This window comes from Rhodotorula graminis, assembly GCF_001329695.1.
Source record: "Rhodotorula graminis WP1 unplaced genomic scaffold RHOBAscaffold_1, whole genome shotgun sequence".
NCBI classification, from domain to species: domain Eukaryota; kingdom Fungi; phylum Basidiomycota; class Microbotryomycetes; order Sporidiobolales; family Sporidiobolaceae; genus Rhodotorula; species Rhodotorula graminis.
Genome location: NW_017264928.1, coordinates 1,029,800 through 1,049,322, shown reverse-complemented (window position 1 = coordinate 1,049,322; position 19,523 = coordinate 1,029,800). Strand labels below are relative to the sequence as shown.

The following is a 19,523-nucleotide window of genomic DNA, read 5'->3' as shown; positions in this document are numbered from 1 at the left end:
GGCGAGGTCGAGGAGGAGCTGATGAGAATCTCAGTCGAGACACCGGCCGCTCTCGGTCGCCAAGCAGGCGTGCCTTCGCAAGGGCTTTGTGATAATGCACCAGTACCAGCGTCTGCGCGACCTGCGCCGTTCGCGCTGCGGAGGATGCGACCTGCGCCGACTCCCCGCGTTTCGAGCACGAAAGCTGCCTCTCGTTCAGGACAGATCTGGGCGCGTTCGACTCCAGGACTGCAGAGAGACTGGTCCAGGTGGAAAGCAGCCCACCCGAGGGCAGAGAGAGCTGCGGCCGTCGCACAGTCGTCGCTCCCGCCTGCTCGGCGACGTCGACGTTCGCCTTCACTCCACTCCCGCCAAGCTCGCCTGGGCACAGGCTGCCCGACACGCACGATGGGCGCACAAGAAGAGGTCGACTACGACCAGTCGGACCACACCAAGATCAAGTGCGTCCTCGCCTCCGTCGTCCTCCTCGCCCTTTCCCCCACCTCGAGCCCGAGGTGCCCGTTCGTGGCCTCGCACGGCACGCCAGACCCGCGCACGTTGCCCAGAGCTGACCTACACCTCCTCGGACCTCCCACACAGGTTCGTGCCCTTTGTCGTCCCGCGGCACCGTCGCCTCCAGACGTTCTCGGTCTTCCTGTGGACGACGGCCCTCCCTATCTCGCTCGGCATCTTCTGCATCCTGTGGTGCGTCCAGCCTCTCTCTCTCCCGAGCTCCAGCTCTGCCTCGAGAGCCACCGGGCCGCGCTGACCTTGTCGTCCGTTCCGCAGCTCCTTCCCTCCTCTTTGGCCGCTCGTCATCGGGTACCTCACCTGGGTCTTCCTCATTGACCAGGCGCCGATGCGCGGCGGGAGGCCACAAGCCTGGCTGCGAAAGTCGCGCGTGTGGGAGTGGTTCGCCGGCTACTATCCCGTCAGGTGCGCCCTCGGTCCTCCTCGTCGTGAACGCGCGCCTCGAACCCTTGCACGCACATGCAGAGCTGACCCGCGCTCTCTCCCGCAGCCTCATCAAGGTGAGTCGACGTCCCTGGCACCCGCGCCGACCGCAAAGCGCCCGTCGCCGTTCCGCCGAGCGCACATCCTGACCTTCTCGCCCGTCCTGCAGAGCGCCGACCTCCCGCCCGACCAGCGTTACGTCTTTGGCTACCACCCTCACGGCGTCATCGGCATGGGCGCCATCGCCAACTTTGGCACCGACGCGACCGGGTTCTCGCGCCTGTTCCCGGGCATCACGCCGCACCTCCTCACGCTCGCGAGCAACTTCAAGCTCCCAGTCTACCGAGAGCTCCTCCTCGCCCTCGGCATCTCGTCCGTCTCGATGAAGAGCTGCCAGAACATCCTGCGGCAAGGTGCGCCCCGCTCTCTCTCTCTCCTTGTCGAGCCCTCGACGTCGACTCGCTCAGGCCGCACAGACTGACCCTCTCGCGAGCCCGCGCCCAGGTCCCGGCTCGTCCATCACGATCGTCGTCGGCGGCGCCGCCGAGAGCCTGAGCGCGCACCCTGGCACGGCCGACCTGACGCTCAAGCGCCGCAAGGGCTTCATCAAGCTCGCCATCCGCACCGGCGCCTCGCTCGTGCCCGTCTTTTCCTTTGGCGAGAACGACGTGCGCCCTACCTCGCTCTCTTTCAGTGCAGGCCTGAGACGTACTGACCTCGTCGATGCGCGGCAGATCTTCAACCAGCTGTCGAACGAGCGAGGGACGCGCCTGTACAAGCTGCAGAAGCGGTTCCAGGCCGTCTTTGGCTTCACATTGCGTGTGTCCTCGCCTCCTCGCCTCGTGTCGCGGTTGTCTGGCCTACACTGACACTCGTTGACCTGCGCGCAGCCATCTTCTTCGGCCGAGGCCTGTTCAACTGTGCGTCCCTGCCCCTCCTCCTCGAGTCCAGCTCTCGACCGTCGCACTGACCTTTCCTCGGACCTGCGCCCGCAGACAACATGGGCTTGATGCCGTACCGACACCCGATCGTCTCGGTCGGTGCGTCTCGCTCTCTCACTCTCGGTCGGCGAGGGCGAGGAGCTCGAGCCTCTTTCTCCTTCTGACCCTCGCGTCCCACGTGCCCGCAGTCGGCCGCCCGATCAAGGTCAAGCAGAAGGACCACCCGTCGACTGCCGACCTCGAAGAAGTCCAGGAGCGGTACATCGCCGAGCTCAAAAGGTCCGTCCTCCAGCTCACTCCTCCCTGTCTCTCTCGCCTGCGGACCTCGAGCCTGACACCTCTTCCCGGCCCCTCGCCAGGATCTGGGAGGACTACAAGGAGGTGTACGCCAAGAGTCGCACCAAGGAGCTCACCATCATCGCCTGACGGGCCGTCGTCGAAAAAGTACCCACCCTACCTCGCCCATGCACATTCCTCATTCGCCCGTTGTACACGCGCCCGCCTCGCGTCGAGCGCCGCCTCCCTTCTGTGCCCACCCACCCACTTTCGTACCGCGCTTCTGGCATGCATCGGACATTGCCTTCTCTCTTGCACGCACGAGAGAGAGGCGAGCCGAGCTGTGGTTCCTCAAGCTCTCCTCGCCTTGGTTCGTGAGCACGAGAGCACGAGCACATTCACCTCGAGCAAGGAGAGTCATGTGAGCTCCCGTCCCGACGACGCACAGCAAGCTGCGCTCAGGCGCGAGTTGCGGTCGAACCTCGCGGTGAGGCGGTGCTGCGGCCCGGCTCAAGCGACGGCAGCCCGGCCCGGCCGAGGCTGACTCGCTCGCGGCCTCGCTCCCTCGCTCTCGCTCAGCCTGCGCTCCTCCTGCTTGACGCTGCACGAGCACCTGCTGCTCTCTCTCTCGCTTCATGACTGCGACCCGCACCATCGAGCTTGTGCCGTTCGATCCCGACCGCTCCACCGAGGTCGAGGAACTCAAGCGCCAGCGCGTCGTGCGTTCCCTCTCGCGCTCGTCTCGAGCGCACAGGGCGCGAACACTGACTCTCTCGTCGACGCACAGCTGTGCGGCTGGGGCTCGGACAAGGTCGAGGTCTGGCGGGACCAGGTGCGACGAGGGGTCAAGGTGCGATCCACGCTTCTCTCTCTCCCTCTCCCTCCTCCTCGTCTCGACCCACAGAGTTGACGTGCGACCCCCCGCAGAACTTGTACTGGATCTTCCCGACCGACCGAGGCGCGTACAAGACGCCCGAGTTCGAGCCGATCAACCACAAGGTCGACGAGGCCGGCCCTCCTCCTCCCGACTTGTCGTTCCAGCCCATCGGCCACGTGTCGGTCGACTGGGAGGACTATGACCCGAACGAGACGACGCTGTGCGACCGAGAGAATGGGGTGAGCTCGCCGTTCGCTGCCTCGCCGTCGTCTCTCACTTCTCGGCGCCCGTGCGCTGACTATCTCTCTCTCTCTCGCGCGCGCGACAGGTCTGCACGCTCGCGTCGTTCTTCATCCTCCTGAGCCAGCAAGGCAAAGGTCTCGGCTCGTGCGTCGCCCCTCGTCCCCTCTGCCTCGTGCCACATGAACTGACACGTGCTCCTCCCTCTCCCCTCGCACGCAGCCTCGTCATGAAGGAGATGGAGCTCAAGGCCAAGCACGAGCTCGGCGCGCGCTCCATCACGCTCAACACGATCGACGGCGAGTACGCGTCGCAGCCGTGGTGGTGGGAGCAGCAAGGGCTCACGTTCAGCGCGGCGACGAGGAACAACGAGCAGTGGTACCAGCGCCTCGGGTACACGGCGTACAAGCGTGCGGTGCCGCGGTACCCGACCACGACGGTCGACGGGCGCGACATCTTGCTCGAGGCGGTGGTACGCTCGCCTTTCCCTCTCGCCCTCTCCTCGATTCGTCTCGCGAGCCTCGACTGACACACCCTCTCTCCTTCCCTCTCCCTCCCTCTCCTTTCCTTTTCTCTCTCATCCTCTTCCTTTCGCGCCTCTCTCACAGTTCATGCGGAAGGAGCTGCAGTAGAAGCTCGCGAGGCCGTAGAGCCATTCACTCCCGACGACGACGACGACGGCGAGCTGGAATCGCACTAAGTATTGCAGAATCGTCCCGAGTCTAGTCACACAGAGAGGCGAGAGAGTGGCAGGATACGAGAGCATCGAGAGAAAGGGAGCACCAGGCACCGTCGCTAAGCCGTCCGACCTCGTCGTCCTCCTCCTCCTCCTCCGACTCGAGTCAAGCCGCCCTCCTCGTCACCCTCGCCGCTCCTTCGACGTCAACGTCGAGCTGGCCATCTAGGCGAGCATGTCGACGAGGACCTTGTTGATGCGCCCGTCGCGGATGGCCTCGTAGATGCGGCTCACGTTCGAGCCGATCGTCGCCTCCTGGCGACCGAGGAACACGTCGCCGCGGCGCGCCTTGACGCCGAGCTCCTCACGCACGAACGTGTACATGAGGCGCGTGCGCGGCGCGAGATACGACAGGGCCGGCGCGGCGCTGCTCGGGGTCGCCCAGAACGTCTCGCGCACCTGGCGCGTGACGACGATGGCGCGCTCGGCGCTCGCGACCTTCCACTGGTTGAGGGCCTCGAGCGACAGGGACGACGACGCGAGGTGCTGGACGACGACGCCGGTCGCGAACGAGAAGGCGTCGTGCCAGCGGTCGACGAGGTCGTACGTCGAGTTCTGCTCGAGGCGCATGCCGAGCGCCTTCTTGACCTTGGTGACGAGCTCGGCCGTCGTCGCCTCGGAGCCGAGCGCCGAGCCGAGGTGCTGCGTCAGGAGCGACGAGATCTCGGGGTAGAACTGGCGCTTGAAGTCGAACTCGAGCGCGCGCAGGTCGACCGCCATGACGGCGCAGTAAACGTGCGACGCGAGGAGCTGCAGGTCGAGGGGCGGGCGAGGGTGTCAGTCGGAGCCCGTAGAGGCAGAGGAGAGAGAGCGAGGGACGCACGAGCGAGAGGACGTCGTTGGCCTCGGCCGTGCGACGCGCCGAGATGAGGGCGAGCGAGTTGACGGCCTGGTTGCCCATCTCGGCCGGCTGGACGAACGTCGTGACCGGGTTGGCGAGGTAGCCGAGCTGCGAGAGGGGAGGAGGAGGGAGACGAAGGTCAGTCAGGGGTCCGAGCGCCGTCGAGGGACGTCCGACCACCGGTGAGAGCGACTCGCCTCGGAGCAGTACGAGGCCGTCGCGATGTCCAAGCCCTTGGTGTGGTAGTTGAGGGAGGGGTCCTCGGCGGCGAGGCAGGAAGGCAGACCGCGGTTCATCGAGGCGTTGAGCATCTCGGTGAGCTGCGTGAACGCGAGCTTGCCGACGAGCGCCATGGCGAGGCGCGTCTTCTCCATCGAGATGGACGCGTGGGCCGATTGGAAGTTGCCGCCGTGCAAAACCGAATTCTCCTCGACGTCGATGAGCGGGTTGTCGGTCGTCGTGTTGTTCTCGAGCGACAGGACCGAGTAGGCGTGCAGGAGGTCCTCGACGAGCGGGCCCATGAACTGCGGGCTCGTGCGGAGCGGGTACCGGTCCTGGCGCAGCTCGTGGTCGTCGTCCTTGACGGCGACGTGCTCCTCGTGCGCGACGGCGAACGAGCTCCCGTCGAGGAGCGTGCGCACGTTGCGCGCGACCTCGACCTGGCCCGGGTGCGGGCGCGCGACGTCGTGGATGAAGGGCGCGAACGAGCCCTGGTGGCCGACCATGGCCTCGACCGTGAGCGCCGTCGTCGCCTGGGCGAGGAGCGCGAGGTTGTGCGAGTCGTGCAGGGCGAGCGTCGCCATGGCGGCCGAGATGGCCGTGCCGTTGACGAGGCCGAGTCCCTCCTTGGGGCCGAGAACTGCGAGCGAGGAACGAGGCGAGTCAGTCGGGCGCGCGAGTGAGGAAGAGAGAGAGAGAGGGAGAGAAGGGACGCACCGACAGGCTCGAGACCGTAGAGTGCGAGCGCCTCGCGCGCCGGCAGGATGCGCTCGACGCCGTCTTGGACGACGTGCACCTTCGAGTCCGGGTGGCCCGTGATGGCGGCCGCGATGTACGACAGCGGGCTCAGGTCGCCCGAGGCCGAGATCGAGCCACGGAGCGGGACGACGGGCGTGACGCCGTGCGTGAGGCAGTCGACGAGGGCCTGGAGGACGACGGGACGAACGGCCGAGTGACCGCGCGTGAGCGAGTTGACGCGGATGAGCATGGCGCCGCGCACAACCTCGAGCGGCATGGCGTTCTCGAGGCCGCGACCGAGGCTGAGGCGGCTCATGTCGGTCGGGAGGACGCCCGACAGCTGGTGCTCGATGAGCGCCTTCTGGAGCGACGTCGCGTCCTCGGTGCGCGTGTCGGCGCTGCCGCCAAAGCCCTGTTTGCGCGCGAGAGGGGAGGGAGAGTCAGTTTGGGAAGGTCACGACGGAACGACAAGAAAGGGACGCACAGTGGTCACGCCGTACACCGAGTTGCCGAGCTGGCTGCGGAGGAACTCGACCGACTGGTCGATGCGGAGCTGGATGTTGGCGTCCTGCTTGATGGCGACGCGGCGGTGCTTGCGCGCGACCGACACGACGTCGGCCGGCGACAGCGAGTAGCCGTCGAGCTCGAGCGTGTCGGCGATCGTCGACGTGCTGGCGAAGTCGCGCACGACGTCGAGGTTGGACGACTCGACGGCGGCGCCCTTGAACGTGTGGAGCGTCGTCGGCTTGTGGGGGACCTTGGCGGCGGCGGCGGCGGTGCCGTTCGAGCCAAACGAGGGGAGGGCGTGGGTGAGGCTGTCGGCGAAGCTGTCGAGGGAAGGCGCCATGGTGAACTTGCGTGCGGCTTGGGGGCAGTGAGGAGGAGAGAGGAGGGAGAGACGAGAAAGAGCACCGAGCCTCCGAGGCGCGCGGCGCGGCTACCCGACGCACGCTCCGCTCCCCCCTGTACTTTCTCCTCGTCAATTGGCTCGAATCACCTGATCTGGCCGCGCACCTCAAGGGTGCTGGGTAAAACGTAGTACCGCCTCGGGCTCGCCGAGATGTCGGAGTCGGAATGCCGCGCTCGTCCCCCACATGCACCGCACTCTCGCTCGCTCCTCTCGTCCGACACGCACGCTCAAAGGCGAGAGAGAGAGAACGTCGTTGCACAACAATCGAGAGAAGAGAGAGGGCCGTACAACCGAGAGGGAGGAGGAGAAGAAGGAGCGAGGTACTGAGGAGAAAGAGAGAGTCTAGAGGGAGGGTCAGGTGACGAGGTCCGAGAGCCGCCGCTCACTGGACGTCGCGGCGATTCTGCACGGCAGAGGAGAGAGTCAGTGACCATGCGGAGGACGAGGCTCGAAGCGAGGAAAGGAGAGAGAGAAAGAGAGAGAGGGGACGACGCACCGGTGCCGCCTCGAGCTCTCCGACGACGCCGACCAAGCAGCTCACGTCGTCGGGTTTGCCGCCCGCAAAGTGGATGCCCTCGTCCATGGCGCGCTGCTGGAACGGGCTCGCGACCGCGCGCTGGTCCTCGTACACGCTCTTGGCCCGGAAACACAGCGCCTCGCTAACGGCCTGGGGCGAGAAGCGCCGCAGCGTGTACCGCGGGGCCGTGCTCGACGACGACGACGACGACGACGACGACGACGACGACGAGGGTGGTGGTGGTAGTGGCGCCGAGGAAGACGAGGACGAGGTGGCGTGCGACGAGCCGACGAACCGGAGCACCTCCTCGAGGAGGTCGTCCGAAAAGACGTTGTCGACGAGGCCGTCGCTCGCGAGGATGACAATGTCGTCTCGCTGCACCTTGACCGTGAACTTTTGCGCGTCGCGTGCGGGCACGTCCTTGGCGTTGGTGCCGGCCTGGAAGGGGTAGTTGAACCGGTGCTGCTGCTCCTCGGAGCGAAAGATGTACTCGTCGCCGCGGATGACGCAGCAGCTGCAGTCGCCCAGGTTGGCCAGTCGCAGCTCGTCGTTGCGCAGGACGGCGAGGAGCGCTGTCGACGAGCCGATCGTGCCCTGTTGTGCGGCGAGCAAGAGGGGTCAGGCTCGCCCCGACGACGACGACGACGACGACGACGAGAGAGAAACAGCGCGTGGACGCACCTCCTCCTTGCACTCGCCGAGCGTCTTTTCGTACGCGCGCTGCATGACGTCGACCGGGTCGACCTCGTAGTACCGCAGGAACATGTCGTCGTCGACGTTCTCGTACCGCGCGAGCTCGTACGAGCAGTCTGCGGGGGGGGTGGCGGGCGACGAGAAACAAGGGTCAAGGCACGCTCGAGGAGGAGAGCGAGGAGCGAGGGAGGAAGGGGGACGACGCACGGTGCATGAACTTGCGCGCCCACCGAGCCGAGTTGGCGCCCGCGTGGCCCGACCACCCGCCGACGCCGTCTGCGACGCCGAGCGAGTCCGAGCGGAGGAAGTACTGCGCGCGCTCGACCGGGATCAGTGACTGTTGCTCTCGTGCGAGTGAGAGAGAGCCGGTCGACGCACCGAGTCCTCGCCGACGCCCACGCTCAGGTAGTGCTCCTCGGCCTCCTGCTCGGCCGCAGCGCCCGCGCCCGCCTTCTCCTTGCCCTTCTTCGACGACGACGGGATGCGGTACCGGTCGGGTTTCGGGATCCCGTACGCGCCGTTGCGGAACACGAGGTTGCTCCGGCGGGCGATGCTGAGCGCCGAGCCGAAGAAGGACGGCAGCGCGTGCGGCGGGAGCTGCTGCGGCGGGGCGTGCGTGAAGAGCGTCGCGGGTGGGGGCTGCTGCTGCTGCTGCTGCTGCTCCTGCTCCTGCTGCGAGGTCGAGGTCGACGTCTGCTGCTGCGCCGACTGGGCCGACGAGGACGAGGCGGGCGCAGTCGACGACGACGACGACGACGGGTCGAGCGCGACCGACGACGTCGAGCCGTGCGACGACGACGACGACGACGAGCCGCCGGGCGTCGCGAGCGACGAGTGGTGCTTGGGCTGGAACCCGGACGCCTCGCTCGCCGCACCGCCCGAACCAGGCGGGAACCCGCCGTGGCCGCTCGAGCTCGACGGCGCGACCGCCTGCTGGTGCGCCGCCCTGGTCCCACTGTGGAACTGGCGCGCGTCGAGGAAGCGCGCGACCCCCCTGCCGCTGCTGCTCCTCGGCGCGGAACCGACGCCGGCCGACGACGACGACGGCGAGGGGCGCGAGGGCCCGGCCTCGGGGCGGTGCGACGGCGCGACGGTCGAGGCGTGGCGCAGGCCGTGCGGGGCGTCGGGGCCGCTCGAGGAGGCAGTGGTGGTGGTGGTGCCGGTGGTGGTGGACGAGGGCGAGGCGGGCTGGGCGGTGGGTCGAGGCGACGAGCCGGACAGGGGAGGCGTCGAGGGTGCGCGGCGCTGGCGGACGACGACAAACGCGGCGCGGGGCCCGCCGTGCGCCTGCCCCTGGCCCTGGGCGGCGGGCTGGTGCGGGCGGGCGACTGCCCTGGCCGAGTAGTTGCGGCCGGCGCGGGTCGAGGACGACGAGAGGGCGCGGTGGATGGACGAGAGCGGGATGGTGGTCGGGAGGAGGTGCTTGGGCGACTTGGTCATCGGGTCGGCGGGGCTGGGCTGTCGAGCTCGAGCGAGGCGAGCCGGTCGGGGATGGGGAGGCGAGGACGAGGAGCGGGACCGACGGGGCGCGACGAGGGGCGCGCGCGCTCGAGTATGTCGTGCGGGTGGAGCACACAGAGAGGCGCAAGGACGCCTGGCTCGGTCGGAGGAGAGCGCTCGAGGCGGGCAGCGAGCAGGACGTTGAGAGCTTCGACCAGGGCGAGACCACGACAGCCCGGCTTGACCACAACGTCTTGCGCGATCAAGCCGGGCATCTCAGCGTGTTCAGTACAGCGTACTTGAGTAGCTTCACCCTCGACGCCATTTACCCCATGAGCGAGAGAAGGCGCACCGCCCCCGTCGACCAACCTCGGCTCTCGCTTGACCCGCACCGCGCCATGGCTAGCTCGCGACCGCACTCGACTGCGAGCTCGACTCGGGCACAAGGCCGCCCGCCGTCCAGCTCCAACGAGCGCACCGCCCTCCTCGCCGCCGCCCACTCGCCGACCCGCTCAGCCTCGTCCGCGCACGACCACAACCCCGACGCCGCCCTCGAGTCGGACGCCGAGGGGGCCCACAAGCGCGTCCAGTACGCAGGCGGCGCCACCTCGACCTCGGGCTCGTCGACGCCCCGGCACGACGCCGCGTTCGCGAGCCTCCCGCACCGCCTCACGAGGGCCGCTTCGATCCAGCGCAAGCAGGAGCGCCAGGCCCGCGAGCGCACCCAGTGGCAGGACCTGTCGATCCGTGCGCGCTACTACATCCCCTGTGTGCGTCCCTCTCTCGAGCGGTCACTCGTCGTCCTCGTTCGACGTCACCTGACCTCTTTTGTCTCCATCGTTTCGTCGTCGCAGCTGCAATGGCTCCCGCATTACAACCTCAAGGACTTTATCCGCGACGTCACGGCCGCTCTCACGGTGCGTCCCTCCACCCGGTCCCGCCTCTCCTTCCCCTCGCGAGCTCGCCGCCTGACCCTCCCTCCGCAACCCGCGCGCAGCTCACGAGCATGCTCGTCCCGCAATCCATGTCGTACGCGACCTCGCTCGTGCACACGGACCCGGTGCACGGCCTCTTTGGCGCGTCGATCCCGGCCATGCTCTACTCGGTCCTCGGCACCTGTCGCCAGCTGTCGGTCGGGCCCGAGGCGGCCCTGTCGCTCCTCACGGGCGAGTTCATCGCCAAGGTCATCGAGACCGAGGAGCATGCCCATGGGTCGCTCAGCGTCGCGCAAAAGGCGACGCTCGCCGTCACCATCACGACGTGCATCACGTTCGAGTCGGGCCTGGTCACGTTCATGTGCGTCGGCTTGCGTCCTCTCAGCCTTGGGGCCGCCTCGTCCGCCTCGGGCGGGCAGCTCCTACGGGAGAACTGTGCACGGCCCGACGTACACTGACACCTCTTACCACGCAGCCTCGGCTTCTTCCGCCTCGGGTTCCTCGACGCCGTCCTCTCGAGGGTGCGTCCTCGCTCCCTCTCTCTCTCCCTCTCGCGTTTCCTCCTGCAGCCCTCTCCGACTCACACTCTCGCCACGTACTCGCCCCCCCAACCAGGCCCTCCTGCGCGGCTTCATGACGGCGGTCGGCATCACCATCTTCATCTCGCAGCTCGTCCCGATCCTCGGCCTCGAGCAAGGCCTCACCGAGCAGCACGGCGCGTCGTCATCCGTCGTCGAAAAGGCGACGTACCTCGCGACCCATTTCGCGCACGCGCACCGCTTGACGATGCTCGTCAGCGCGGCGGCGTTTGCCGTCCTCGTCGGCGGGAGGGCCGTCAAGAAGGTGCTCGCGACGAGCGAGCGCAGGTGGAGGTGGGTCAAGTTTGTGCCCGAGGTGCTCGCCGTCGTCGTCGTGTCGACCTGTGCGTCCCCCCGCCCCCACCCTCTTTTCTCTCTCCTGCGTCATAGTGCCGGCACACGTCCTCGAGCGGCAACTCACGCACCGACCCCGCCCCCCTCTCCCCTCGCTCGCAGTCTTGTCGCACTCGTTCGACTGGCAAGACGCCGGCCTGCAGGTCCTCGGCGTCGTCTCGCCGGGCAACGTCAAGGTCCGCATCCCGTTCGTCGGCTGGGGCATCTACACGCAGTACATCACCAAGTGCTTCGGCACGTCGACCGTCATCGCCATCCTCGGCTTCCTCGATTCGATCGTCGCCGCAAAGGACATGGCGTCAAAGTGTGCGTCGCCATCTTCTCTGCGTCTCGGTCTCGGTCCGGCTCGAGCACGAGCAGGAGCACTGACCATGGCGGATGATCGCGTCCACACAGACGACTACTCGATCTCGCCCAACCGCGAGCTGTGCGCGCTCGGGTTCGCCAACGTCTTTACGTCGTTCTGCACCGGGTCGCTGCCCGGGTACGGCTCGATCACGCGCTCGCGCCTCGCGGCCTCGACGGGCGCGACGACCCAGATGGCGTCGCTCCTCACGGGCACGTTCATCCTCCTCGTCACCTACTTCCTCCTGCACCTGCTCGCCGCCCTCCCCAAATGCATCCTCGCCGTCATCGTCATCGTCGTCGTGTTTTCGATCCTCGAGGAGGCGCCACACGACGTGCGCTTCTTCTGGAAGATGCGCGCCTGGGTCGACGGGGGGCTCATGCTCCTCACGTTCGTCCTGTCGCTCTTTGTCGGCGTCGAGGTGCGTCCCGAGCCTGGTTCCCTCTCTCTCTCTCTCGAGTGGCCTTCTCGAGCGAACGTGCACTGATGTCGCGGATGGGTTGGACACGCACAGGTCGGCGTCATCGTTTCGGTGTGCCTCTCGCTCGTCCTATGCGTCAAGCAGTCGACGGCGATGCGCATCAAGATCCTCGGGCGCGTACCGGGCACGTCGCTGTTCGAGCCCCTCGACGACGACGACGAGCACGACGACGGCGGCGGCCTCCTGTCGTCCCTCTCGGAGGAGGTGCCCGGCGTCCTCATCGTGCGCATCCGCGACGGCGCCCTCACGTTTGCCAACACGGGCGCCATGAAGGAGCGCCTCAGACGGCTCGAGCGGTACGGCCACGGCAGGCACCACCCGAGCGAGGAACCGAGGAGGGCAGAGGCGAGCGTCGTCATCTTTCACTTGGCCGACGTCGGAGAGGTCGACGCGAGCGCGCTCCAGATCATGCGCGAGCTCGTCGAGTCGTACACGGCGAGAAGCGTCCTCGTGCGTCCGCTCTCTCTCTCTCTCTCTCTCTCTCTCTCTCTCCCTCTCGCGCGCGGTCCGTGCGCACGTTCGTCGAGCTCATGGTCCTCCTCCCCCTCCCCCCCTCGTCGCCGCAGATCTACTGGACCCAGTGCACGCCCGCCGTCGTCTCTCGCCTGCGCCAAGCCGGCGTCATCGACCTCTCGGGCGGCGGTGCGTCCCTCTCTCCCTCTCTCCCTCTCGGGACCGCGCAACCGACCTGACCGCTCGCCGCCGCCGCGCACAGACTCGCACGTCCAGCCGACGGTCGCCTCGGCGCTCGAGGAGGTGCACGAGGCCATGCTGCACGTCACGGGCGGCGACACATCCGCCGTCTGAGCCCGCCGCTCTCTCCCCCTTCCCTCATCGTATCCCCCTCTTTCGTCTCGTCTCGCCGCAACCGCATGCCTAGACGTCTCGCTCTCGCACGCACTCAAGCCTTGCATTCACGACCCGTGTTGTTGCCAGATACTTTTCATTGCGGCGTCGTCCGAGAGAAGAAGAAGGGAGAGAGAGAGAGGGAGAAGAGCTACATGAGGCTCGCCCGCCCGCCAACCTCGTCGCTCGCCTCGCCCGAGGGAAGCCCGTTCGCGCTCCGGCCCGACACAAACTCATTGTAGCTGTGCGCGACGAGAGGCCTCGTCAGTCGGGCCCGCAAGGAGAGAGGAGAGAAGAGGGAGAGAAAGGGTGGGCACGCACATCTTGCGCAGGCGGACGAGCTCGTCGGCCGGGACGGACGGGCGCGTGCCCTCGAGCGCCTTGCGCAGGTGCGCCTCCTCGATGTAGGTCTGCGGGCGGGCTCGGCGTGTCAGTGGCTGCCCTCGCGGCAAGAGGGGCGAGGGAGAGAGAGAGACGGACAGGTGCGCGCGAGGCGGGAGAGGCCGGGGCGGCGGCGGCCTTCTTGGCCTTGGTCGACGAGCGCTGCGCCTCCTTGAGCGTCGCGACGATGGCCTCGAGCTGCGGAGCGGACGACAACTTGTATCAGTTCCGGGGCGCCCGAGAAAAGAGGCGAACCGAGACCGAGGAGGAGGACCGTGCGCGACGCACCCGCTTGTTGACGCTCGCCTGCTCGGCCCGGCTGAGCACCTTGCTCCCCTCCTCGCCGCCGCCCAAGTTCACGTACCGCACCTCGTCCTCGTCCTCGTTGCCGCCCGCCACACCCGCACCCGCACCCTCGCCCTGCGCCGCCTCGGTCGCCGCGTTGAGCCCGGCGTGCACGGCGTCGAGGTGCGCGTTGTACACGAGCGCCTGCAGGTCGGCGCCGCTGTAGCCGGCCGTCTGCGACGCGTAGGCGTCGAGCGTGACGCCCGGCGCGAGGTGGACTTTTTGGGCGGCCGAGCGCAGGATCTGGAACAACGAGGGAGGGAGGACACGAGTCAGGTCTGGTGGCGCGAGCGAGAGGGAGAGGGCGCGGCGCGTCGAGAAGAGGGGGACGGGGTGCGCACCTCGAGACGGTCGGTGCGCGAGGGCATGTCGCACAGGATGCTCTTGTCGAGGCGACCGGGGCGAAGGAGCGCTGGGTCGATCAAGTCGGGGCGTCTGTGCGGCCAGCAACAAGGATGAGCGGCGGGCCCTGCGCGACCGAGTCGACGACGGCGAGAGATATCACGAGACGCACGAGGTTGCAGCGAGGACGTAGACACCATCGAGGCCCTCGGCGCCGTCCATCTGGGTGAGCATCTGGTTCACGACGCGGTCCGTGACGCCCGTCGAGTCGTGGCCACTGCGTGCTCAGATGATGACGGTCAGGGCTGTTTCTCTCGAGGCTCGTCCACCGAGACGAGGGAGAGAGAGACAGAGAGGGAGGGAGGACGGACCGCTTTGGCGCGATCGAGTCAAACTCGTCAAAGAACAGGACGCAAGGCTTCGCCGCCTGGGCGCGGTCAAACAGGTCCCTGACGCTCTTCTCGCTCGCGCCAATGTACTTGTTGAGGATCTCGGGGCCCTTGACGCTGATAAAGTTGAGGCCGCACTCCTTGGCGACGGCCGACGCGAGGAGCGTCTTGCCGCAACCGGGGAAACCGTACAGGAGGAGGCTGTGTGCGGCGTGCGCGTGCGCGAGAGGGACCGGGGCGAGTCAGTGACTGTCGACTTCTGCGCATTGAGAAAGAGGGAGAGCAAAGAGGGAGGGGGGGGGGGACGTACCCCGAGCGGAGCCGGAGCGGGCACCCGGCAAAGATGGCGCCGTACTTTGTCGGCCACTCGAGCGTCTCTCGGAGCGTCTTGCGCGCGTCGTGCAGGCCGCCAATGTCGGCCCACGCGACGTCGCTCTTCTGGAGCTTGACGTCGCGCAGCGACAGCGGGACAAAGCCCTGCTGCGCCGAGGTAAAGTCGTCGGCCGTGAGGACGAGCGGCGGCGCGTCGCTCGCGCTCGACGGCGAGGTGGTGGTCGTGGTCGAGGTGGAGGAGGAGGAGGGGGACGACAGGGAGCGGATGGCGGCCTGCTGGACGGCGCGGTCGACGAGGTCGCGCAGGTCGGCGGGGAGGTAGCCCTCGGTGATGGCCGCGATCGAGGCGCAGTTGAGCCGGGGCGCGACGAGGTCCGACGTCGACGTCTTGGCCTTGACGAGCACGTTGACGATCTGCGTGCGTGTCCGGCAGTCAGTTTCGGCGCGCCTCGGGGGAGGAGCCACCAACGACGACGACGACGACGACGAGAGAGAGAGGGAACGCCTCTCAAGGCCGACTCACGTCCCGCCTCGCCGTCTTGTCCGGGCCCCTGAGCGGCACCGTCTCGCCGAGCAGGTGCGTGCTCTGCAGGAGCGGGTGCAGCGTCGTCGTGCCCTGGGCCGTCGCGACGAGGACGACCGGGCGCGCGGCGAGTGCCGCCTGGGCGAGCGACAGGAACGTGTGCGCGAGGTGGACCGTCGGGAACGAGTCGGCGTGCTGCGCGGGGGGGTCCTCGCTCCTCATCAGTGCTCGAGTCCTCATGAAGCGAGGACAGGGGGGGAGAGAGAGTGGGAGGGAGAGGAGCGCGCGCACGCACCTCGACCTCGGCGCCGATGAGGCGGTCCAGGTTGTCGAGCACGAGGACGCTCGGGGCCGCCCAGCACGCCTCGTCGAGCCAGTCCTTGAAGCGCGCCTTGAGCGCCGGCAGGCGCGCGTCGGCGTGCTGCGCGCAGTCGACGTAGATGGTGTCTGCAGGTCGGGGCGGGACCGCGCGAGTCAGTGCCGGGCTCGAGCATCACGCTCAATCGCTCGCTCCTCTTCCCTGAGGTCGGGAGAGAGGGAGAGCGGAAGGGAGAGAGAGAGGGAGAGCGGAAGCAAAGAGAGAGAGGAGGAAACCCAACGACGCACGGCACAGCGCCCTCTCGTCCACGGCCATCCTCCTCGCCGCCTCCCTCACGAGCGCCGTCTTGCCCGCGCCGCTCGCGCCCGTCACCAGCACGCCGGGCACCGCTCCTGCCGCACCTCCTCCACCTCCTCCTGCGCCAGACGACGCGCCGCCGAGCGCGCGCGCCGAAAGCGAGTGCACGACGTGCGCCGTGAGGGCCGACAGCGGGCGGTCGATGCCGGCGAGCTGCGGTGGCGCTGCGGGTGCGGCTGCGGGAGACGCGGTGGCGGTGGCGGTGGCGGTGGTGGTGGTGGACGGGCCGTTGGCGGCCGAGTCGAGCTGCTGGTGGAGCGAGCGGCGCGAGCTGCGGGACCAGAAAAGGGGGACGGTCAGGCTCCGTCAGTGCTTCGTTCGGTCCCGGGCTTCGAAGAGGACAAGAGGACAAGGGAAAGAGAGGAAGAAGAGAGGGAGAGAGGGAGACGCACGACCCAGCCGGCGACCCAGGCGCACTCTTGCCCTCCTGCTCGCGCTCCTTGGCCGCCGCACGCGCCTTCTTGACCTGCGCCGAGAGCGGTGCGCCGAGCCTGCGGTCCCTCGCATCGACCCACGGTCAGTGTCCTCCTGCTCGTAGGAGCCGAACCGAGAGAGAGAGCGCGCGCGCGACGCACCTCACGAGCTCGTACGCCCCTCCCCTCGCCGCCGCCGCCGCTCCTCCTCCTCCTCCTCCCGCCGCGCCCGAGCCCGCGCCCGCGCCCGAGCCGAGCAGCTCCCCCCTGACGCGCTCGTCGGCCCACGCATGCCCGGGCGGGACGCGCTCGCACTCGACGACGACGACGTCGAGCGGCGCGCTTGGACCTCCTCCTCCTGCCCCTCCTGCTGCTGCTCCAGCTCCTCCAGCCGCTCCCGCCCCCTCACTCGCGGCGCCCTCTCCCTCCTCTCCCCTCGCTCCCGTTCCCGTTCCCGCTCCCGAGCCTGCGCCCGCCGCCCCACCAGCGCCAGCGCCCGAGCCAGAGCCAGCGCCCGCGCCCGGCCGCGCCCAGTGCACGACCGACGCCCTCCCTCCAAGCCCGGGGAACGCGCGGCGCAGGGTGCGCGCGAGGCTCGGGTGGACGACGAGCTCGACCGGGGTGTCGGGCGGGGTGGGGGCCGTGGTGGTGGGTGAGGGGGAGGTGGGCGAGAGGGAGGGGGAGGTGGTGGTGGTGGTGAGGGTTGTGGTGGTGGGGCAGGAGAACGCCGGCGGGAGGAGCCGAAGCAGGGTCCGGCGCGCGCGTTCCCACTCTGCCTGGGCGGCCGAGGTGGGCGCGAGGTGGCCCGCCGCCGCCGAGGCCGTCGAGGTGGACGAGAGGTCGTGCGTCTTGGTCGAGGAAGGAGGGGCGTGGCGCGCCTTGGGCGCGACGACGAGCTCGGTCGAGGTGGTGAGGAGGACGGCGGGGCTCGCGCTCGGGAGGGTCGAGTCTGGCGGTGCGGTGCGGGGCGGTGCGGGGCGTGTGGTGACGCAGAGTGAGCTCTGTCTCGCGAGCGAGGGAGAAGGGAGGGAGAGGGAGAGCGGACGCACCGACGGCAAAGCGCACGAGCGTCGAGCCAACCCAGCACCCGACCGTCATGCCCTCTGCGCACGCGCGCACCTGGTTCAAGAGGTACATCTCGACAAACTCGGCGTTGGTCTCCTGTTGAGCGGGCGGGCGGGAGGGTGGGCGGGCGAGGGTGAGGTGAGTCCCGGGAGAGCGCGCGAGAGAGAGAGAGAGAGGGGGGGGGGACGCACGAGGACCTCCCAGTCGTCGGGGGTGAGCGGGGTGACGTTGACCTGGGTCGCGTGCGGCAGGTCGCGCAGGAGCTCGATCGAGACCTGTGTGCACGCAGGAGAGGAGGGTGAGCCCACGACGCCCCACATGCGAGAGGAAACGAGGAGGGGGGAAACGGACGGTGGTGCCCTCGACGAGTTGCGGGTGGAGCATGGTGGCAAAGTGCGGGTCGAGCTCGATGCGGTCGTTGGGCGGTGGTGCTTGTGCTCCACGGTGGTGGTGGTGGTGAGAGAGGTTGACGAGCGCCGGTTGGGCGGGGAGGCCGGTCCAGCCGACGCAGAGGGTGACGGTTTGCGGGTTGGGCACATCGGGGGTGGGTCGGGGTTTGAAGGTGAGCTGGACGGCGAGCGACTGGGGAGCCTGTGGGTGTGTGCGAAAGGTGAGCCGGTCGGCGAGAGTAGCCGGATGCGCGAGGAGAGGGGAGGCTCACGACGGCGCGGGTCGAGAGAGGAGCGTGGAGCGACAAGGGGAGGTTGCACAGGCAGTTGCGCAGGGGGACCAAGTGGACTGCAGCAGTGCGTCCCATCTTGAGCCGAGCGGGTCGACGAGGAGGAGGGAGGAGGAGCAAGAGAGAGTGGGGGACCATCCTCGCTCTCGTCGCCTCGCACGACGAGCACTGCCGAGCTCAGCAGCAGCAGCACCATCGTCCACCTGACAGCACGACCCAACCCACACCACCCGCCGCGCCTCGCCTCGACCCCCCGACCTCGTCCTCATCCTCATCTCTCTGAGAGACATGGCCGACTCGCGCCGCCGTTCCCTCTCGCTCGAACTCGACTACGGCGACGACCCCGACATGGACCACGACCACGACCACGACCACGACCACGACCACGCCCCTGCCTCTACCCCCACCCCCTCCTCCTCGTCGTCGGCCCTCCCCCTCCCCGTCCCCGTCCCCGGCCTGCCCGCCAACCCGCTCACCGGCGTCCGCCCAACCGCAGCCCACACCAACGGCAACGGCACCACCGCCTCGACGTCCAACAACGCGGGCGTGACCAGCACCGCCGCCAACCGCCTCACGGCCGTCTACCTCGGAGACCTGCACTGGGTGCGGCCCCACTCTCTCTCTCTCTCTCGTGAGCCGCGACTGAATCTTGCACCCCGCGCAACGCAGTGGACAAGCGACGCCGACATTGTGCACCTGTGCGCCCTCGCCGGCCTCGACGTGCCCTTCCGCGACGTCGTCTTCTCCGAGCACAAGGTCAACGGCAAGAGCAAGGGGTCCGTCTCGCTCTCTCTTCCTCGTCGAGTTGGGGCTCTCACGCCTCGAGAGGCACGTGCTGACTGGGTCGATACGAACCACACGCGCAGCGTCGTCTGGGTCGAGTGCGGCGCGAGCGACAAGGCGCAGCAGCTCAAGGCGTACGTCGACCGCAAGTGCGTTCCCCCCCGGCTCTCTCTCTCTCTCGTCGAGTGCACAGCCCTGACGCCCTCACTCACTCGGTCGTCCCGCCCCCGCAACCGCGTGTCGACAGCGAGTACCAGCTCAAGAAGATGTCGGCGACGCTCACGTACGGAGGGCACCCGAGCCCGTTCAGGACGCTTCCCAAGGGTGCGCATCTCTCTCTCTCTCTACCTCTCTCTCTCTCCATCTCTCTCTCTCTCTCTCCCTACCTCTCCCTCTCTTTCTCTCTCTCTCTCTCTCTCTCTCCCCCTCGCACCCACTCCCCCTCCCACTTTCTCCTCCTCCCTCTCTCCCTCTCTCTTTCTTTCCCTCTCCGCAAGCCCCGCCTCCCTCTCCTCACGCACTGACCCCTCCCTCCCTGACCCCTCCCTCCCTCCCTCCACCCTCCCTCCCTCTTCCCTCCCTTCTCTCCCCCTCTCTCCCTCCTCCTCCCTCCCCCCTCCCCTCGCCCCCTCACAGAGACACACACACACTCACGCACACACACACACACTCACACAAAAAAAAAAAAAAAAA

The 19,523-nt window shown here is 68.2% G+C and overlaps 6 protein-coding genes across 6 annotated transcripts; 3 read left to right on the top strand and 3 right to left on the bottom strand.

The window, feature by feature from the left end:
- The first annotated feature begins 375 nt into the window (after positions 1 to 375).
- On the top strand, positions 376 to 2,462 carry RHOBADRAFT_32897 (diacylglycerol acyltransferase). Its single transcript, XM_018413061.1, has 11 exons — positions 376 to 440; positions 580 to 684; positions 769 to 915; positions 1,001 to 1,010; positions 1,103 to 1,346; positions 1,438 to 1,601; positions 1,668 to 1,752; positions 1,824 to 1,853; positions 1,929 to 1,973; positions 2,063 to 2,153; positions 2,234 to 2,462. Exons 1-11 carry the CDS (start codon positions 388 to 390, stop codon positions 2,298 to 2,300), a joined length of 1,041 nt encoding a protein of 346 aa, XP_018274292.1. The 5' UTR covers positions 376 to 387; the 3' UTR covers positions 2,301 to 2,462.
- A 272-nt stretch (positions 2,463 to 2,734) lies between these two features.
- RHOBADRAFT_64361 (uncharacterized protein) lies at positions 2,735 to 3,976 on the top strand. Its single transcript, XM_018418472.1, has 6 exons — positions 2,735 to 2,869; positions 2,938 to 3,000; positions 3,078 to 3,266; positions 3,356 to 3,414; positions 3,490 to 3,739; positions 3,876 to 3,976. Exons 1-6 carry the CDS (start codon positions 2,786 to 2,788, stop codon positions 3,897 to 3,899), a joined length of 669 nt encoding a protein of 222 aa, XP_018274291.1. The 5' UTR covers positions 2,735 to 2,785; the 3' UTR covers positions 3,900 to 3,976.
- RHOBADRAFT_47862 (uncharacterized protein) lies at positions 3,951 to 6,648 on the bottom strand (the record flags this gene model as incomplete). The annotated part of the gene is made up of 5 exons (XM_018415059.1): positions 3,951 to 4,753; positions 4,827 to 4,952; positions 5,042 to 5,703; positions 5,781 to 6,213; positions 6,286 to 6,648. 5 exons carry the CDS (start codon positions 6,646 to 6,648, stop codon positions 4,169 to 4,171), a joined length of 2,169 nt encoding a protein of 722 aa, XP_018274290.1. The 3' UTR covers positions 3,951 to 4,168.
- Positions 6,649 to 6,945: 297 nt separating this feature from the next.
- On the bottom strand, positions 6,946 to 8,150 carry RHOBADRAFT_23218 (uncharacterized protein). The gene is made up of 4 exons (XM_018412594.1): positions 8,129 to 8,150; positions 7,910 to 8,037; positions 7,208 to 7,822; positions 6,946 to 7,114 (listed from the first exon to the last, which is right to left on the bottom strand). The coding sequence occupies exons 1-4, from the start codon at positions 8,133 to 8,135 to the stop codon at positions 7,094 to 7,096; spliced, it is 771 nt and encodes a 256-aa protein (XP_018274289.1). The 5' UTR covers positions 8,136 to 8,150; the 3' UTR covers positions 6,946 to 7,093.
- Positions 8,151 to 9,759: 1,609 nt separating this feature from the next.
- Positions 9,760 to 12,675, top strand: RHOBADRAFT_32890 (uncharacterized protein; the record flags this gene model as incomplete). Its single annotated transcript, XM_018413060.1, has 9 exons — positions 9,760 to 10,131; positions 10,216 to 10,278; positions 10,359 to 10,657; positions 10,772 to 10,817; positions 10,912 to 11,218; positions 11,331 to 11,534; positions 11,625 to 11,995; positions 12,089 to 12,505; positions 12,622 to 12,675. Coding segments are annotated over 9 exons (2,133 nt in total), but the record flags the coding sequence as incomplete, so codon positions are not given.
- A 308-nt stretch (positions 12,676 to 12,983) lies between these two features.
- RHOBADRAFT_50729 (uncharacterized protein) lies at positions 12,984 to 18,125 on the bottom strand (the record flags this gene model as incomplete). Its single annotated transcript, XM_018415468.1, has 17 exons — positions 12,984 to 13,143; positions 13,223 to 13,311; positions 13,382 to 13,480; positions 13,571 to 13,870; positions 13,969 to 14,062; positions 14,142 to 14,246; positions 14,341 to 14,559; positions 14,669 to 15,105; positions 15,215 to 15,409; positions 15,510 to 15,661; positions 15,821 to 16,161; positions 16,283 to 16,381; positions 16,466 to 17,252; positions 17,353 to 17,464; positions 17,560 to 17,643; positions 17,720 to 17,959; positions 18,030 to 18,125. 17 exons carry the CDS (start codon positions 18,123 to 18,125, stop codon positions 13,053 to 13,055), a joined length of 3,540 nt encoding a protein of 1,179 aa, XP_018274287.1. The 3' UTR covers positions 12,984 to 13,052.
- Positions 18,126 to 19,523: the final 1,398 nt, after the last annotated feature.

Coding starts and splice junctions, on each gene's coding strand:
- RHOBADRAFT_32897 (XM_018413061.1), top strand. CDS start 388: ATGGGCGCACAAGAAGAGGTCGACTACGACCAGTCGGACCACACCAAG. Junction 685..768: donor GGCATCTTCTGCATCCTGTG/GTGCGTCCAGCC, acceptor TCCGTTCCGCAG/CTCCTTCCCTCCTCTTTGGC. Junction 1,854..1,928: donor CGGCCGAGGCCTGTTCAACT/GTGCGTCCCTGC, acceptor CTGCGCCCGCAG/ACAACATGGGCTTGATGCCG.
- RHOBADRAFT_23218 (XM_018412594.1), bottom strand. Junction 7,823..7,909: donor TCGGCGAGTGCAAGGAGGAG/GTGCGTCCACGC, acceptor GCCGCACAACAG/GGCACGATCGGCTCGTCGAC. Junction 7,115..7,207: donor GAGAGCTCGAGGCGGCACCG/GTGCGTCGTCCC, acceptor TCTGCCGTGCAG/AATCGCCGCGACGTCCAGTG.
- RHOBADRAFT_64361 (XM_018418472.1), top strand. CDS start 2,786: ATGACTGCGACCCGCACCATCGAGCTTGTGCCGTTCGATCCCGACCGC. Junction 2,870..2,937: donor AACTCAAGCGCCAGCGCGTC/GTGCGTTCCCTC, acceptor GTCGACGCACAG/CTGTGCGGCTGGGGCTCGGA. Junction 3,740..3,875: donor ACATCTTGCTCGAGGCGGTG/GTACGCTCGCCT, acceptor CCTCTCTCACAG/TTCATGCGGAAGGAGCTGCA.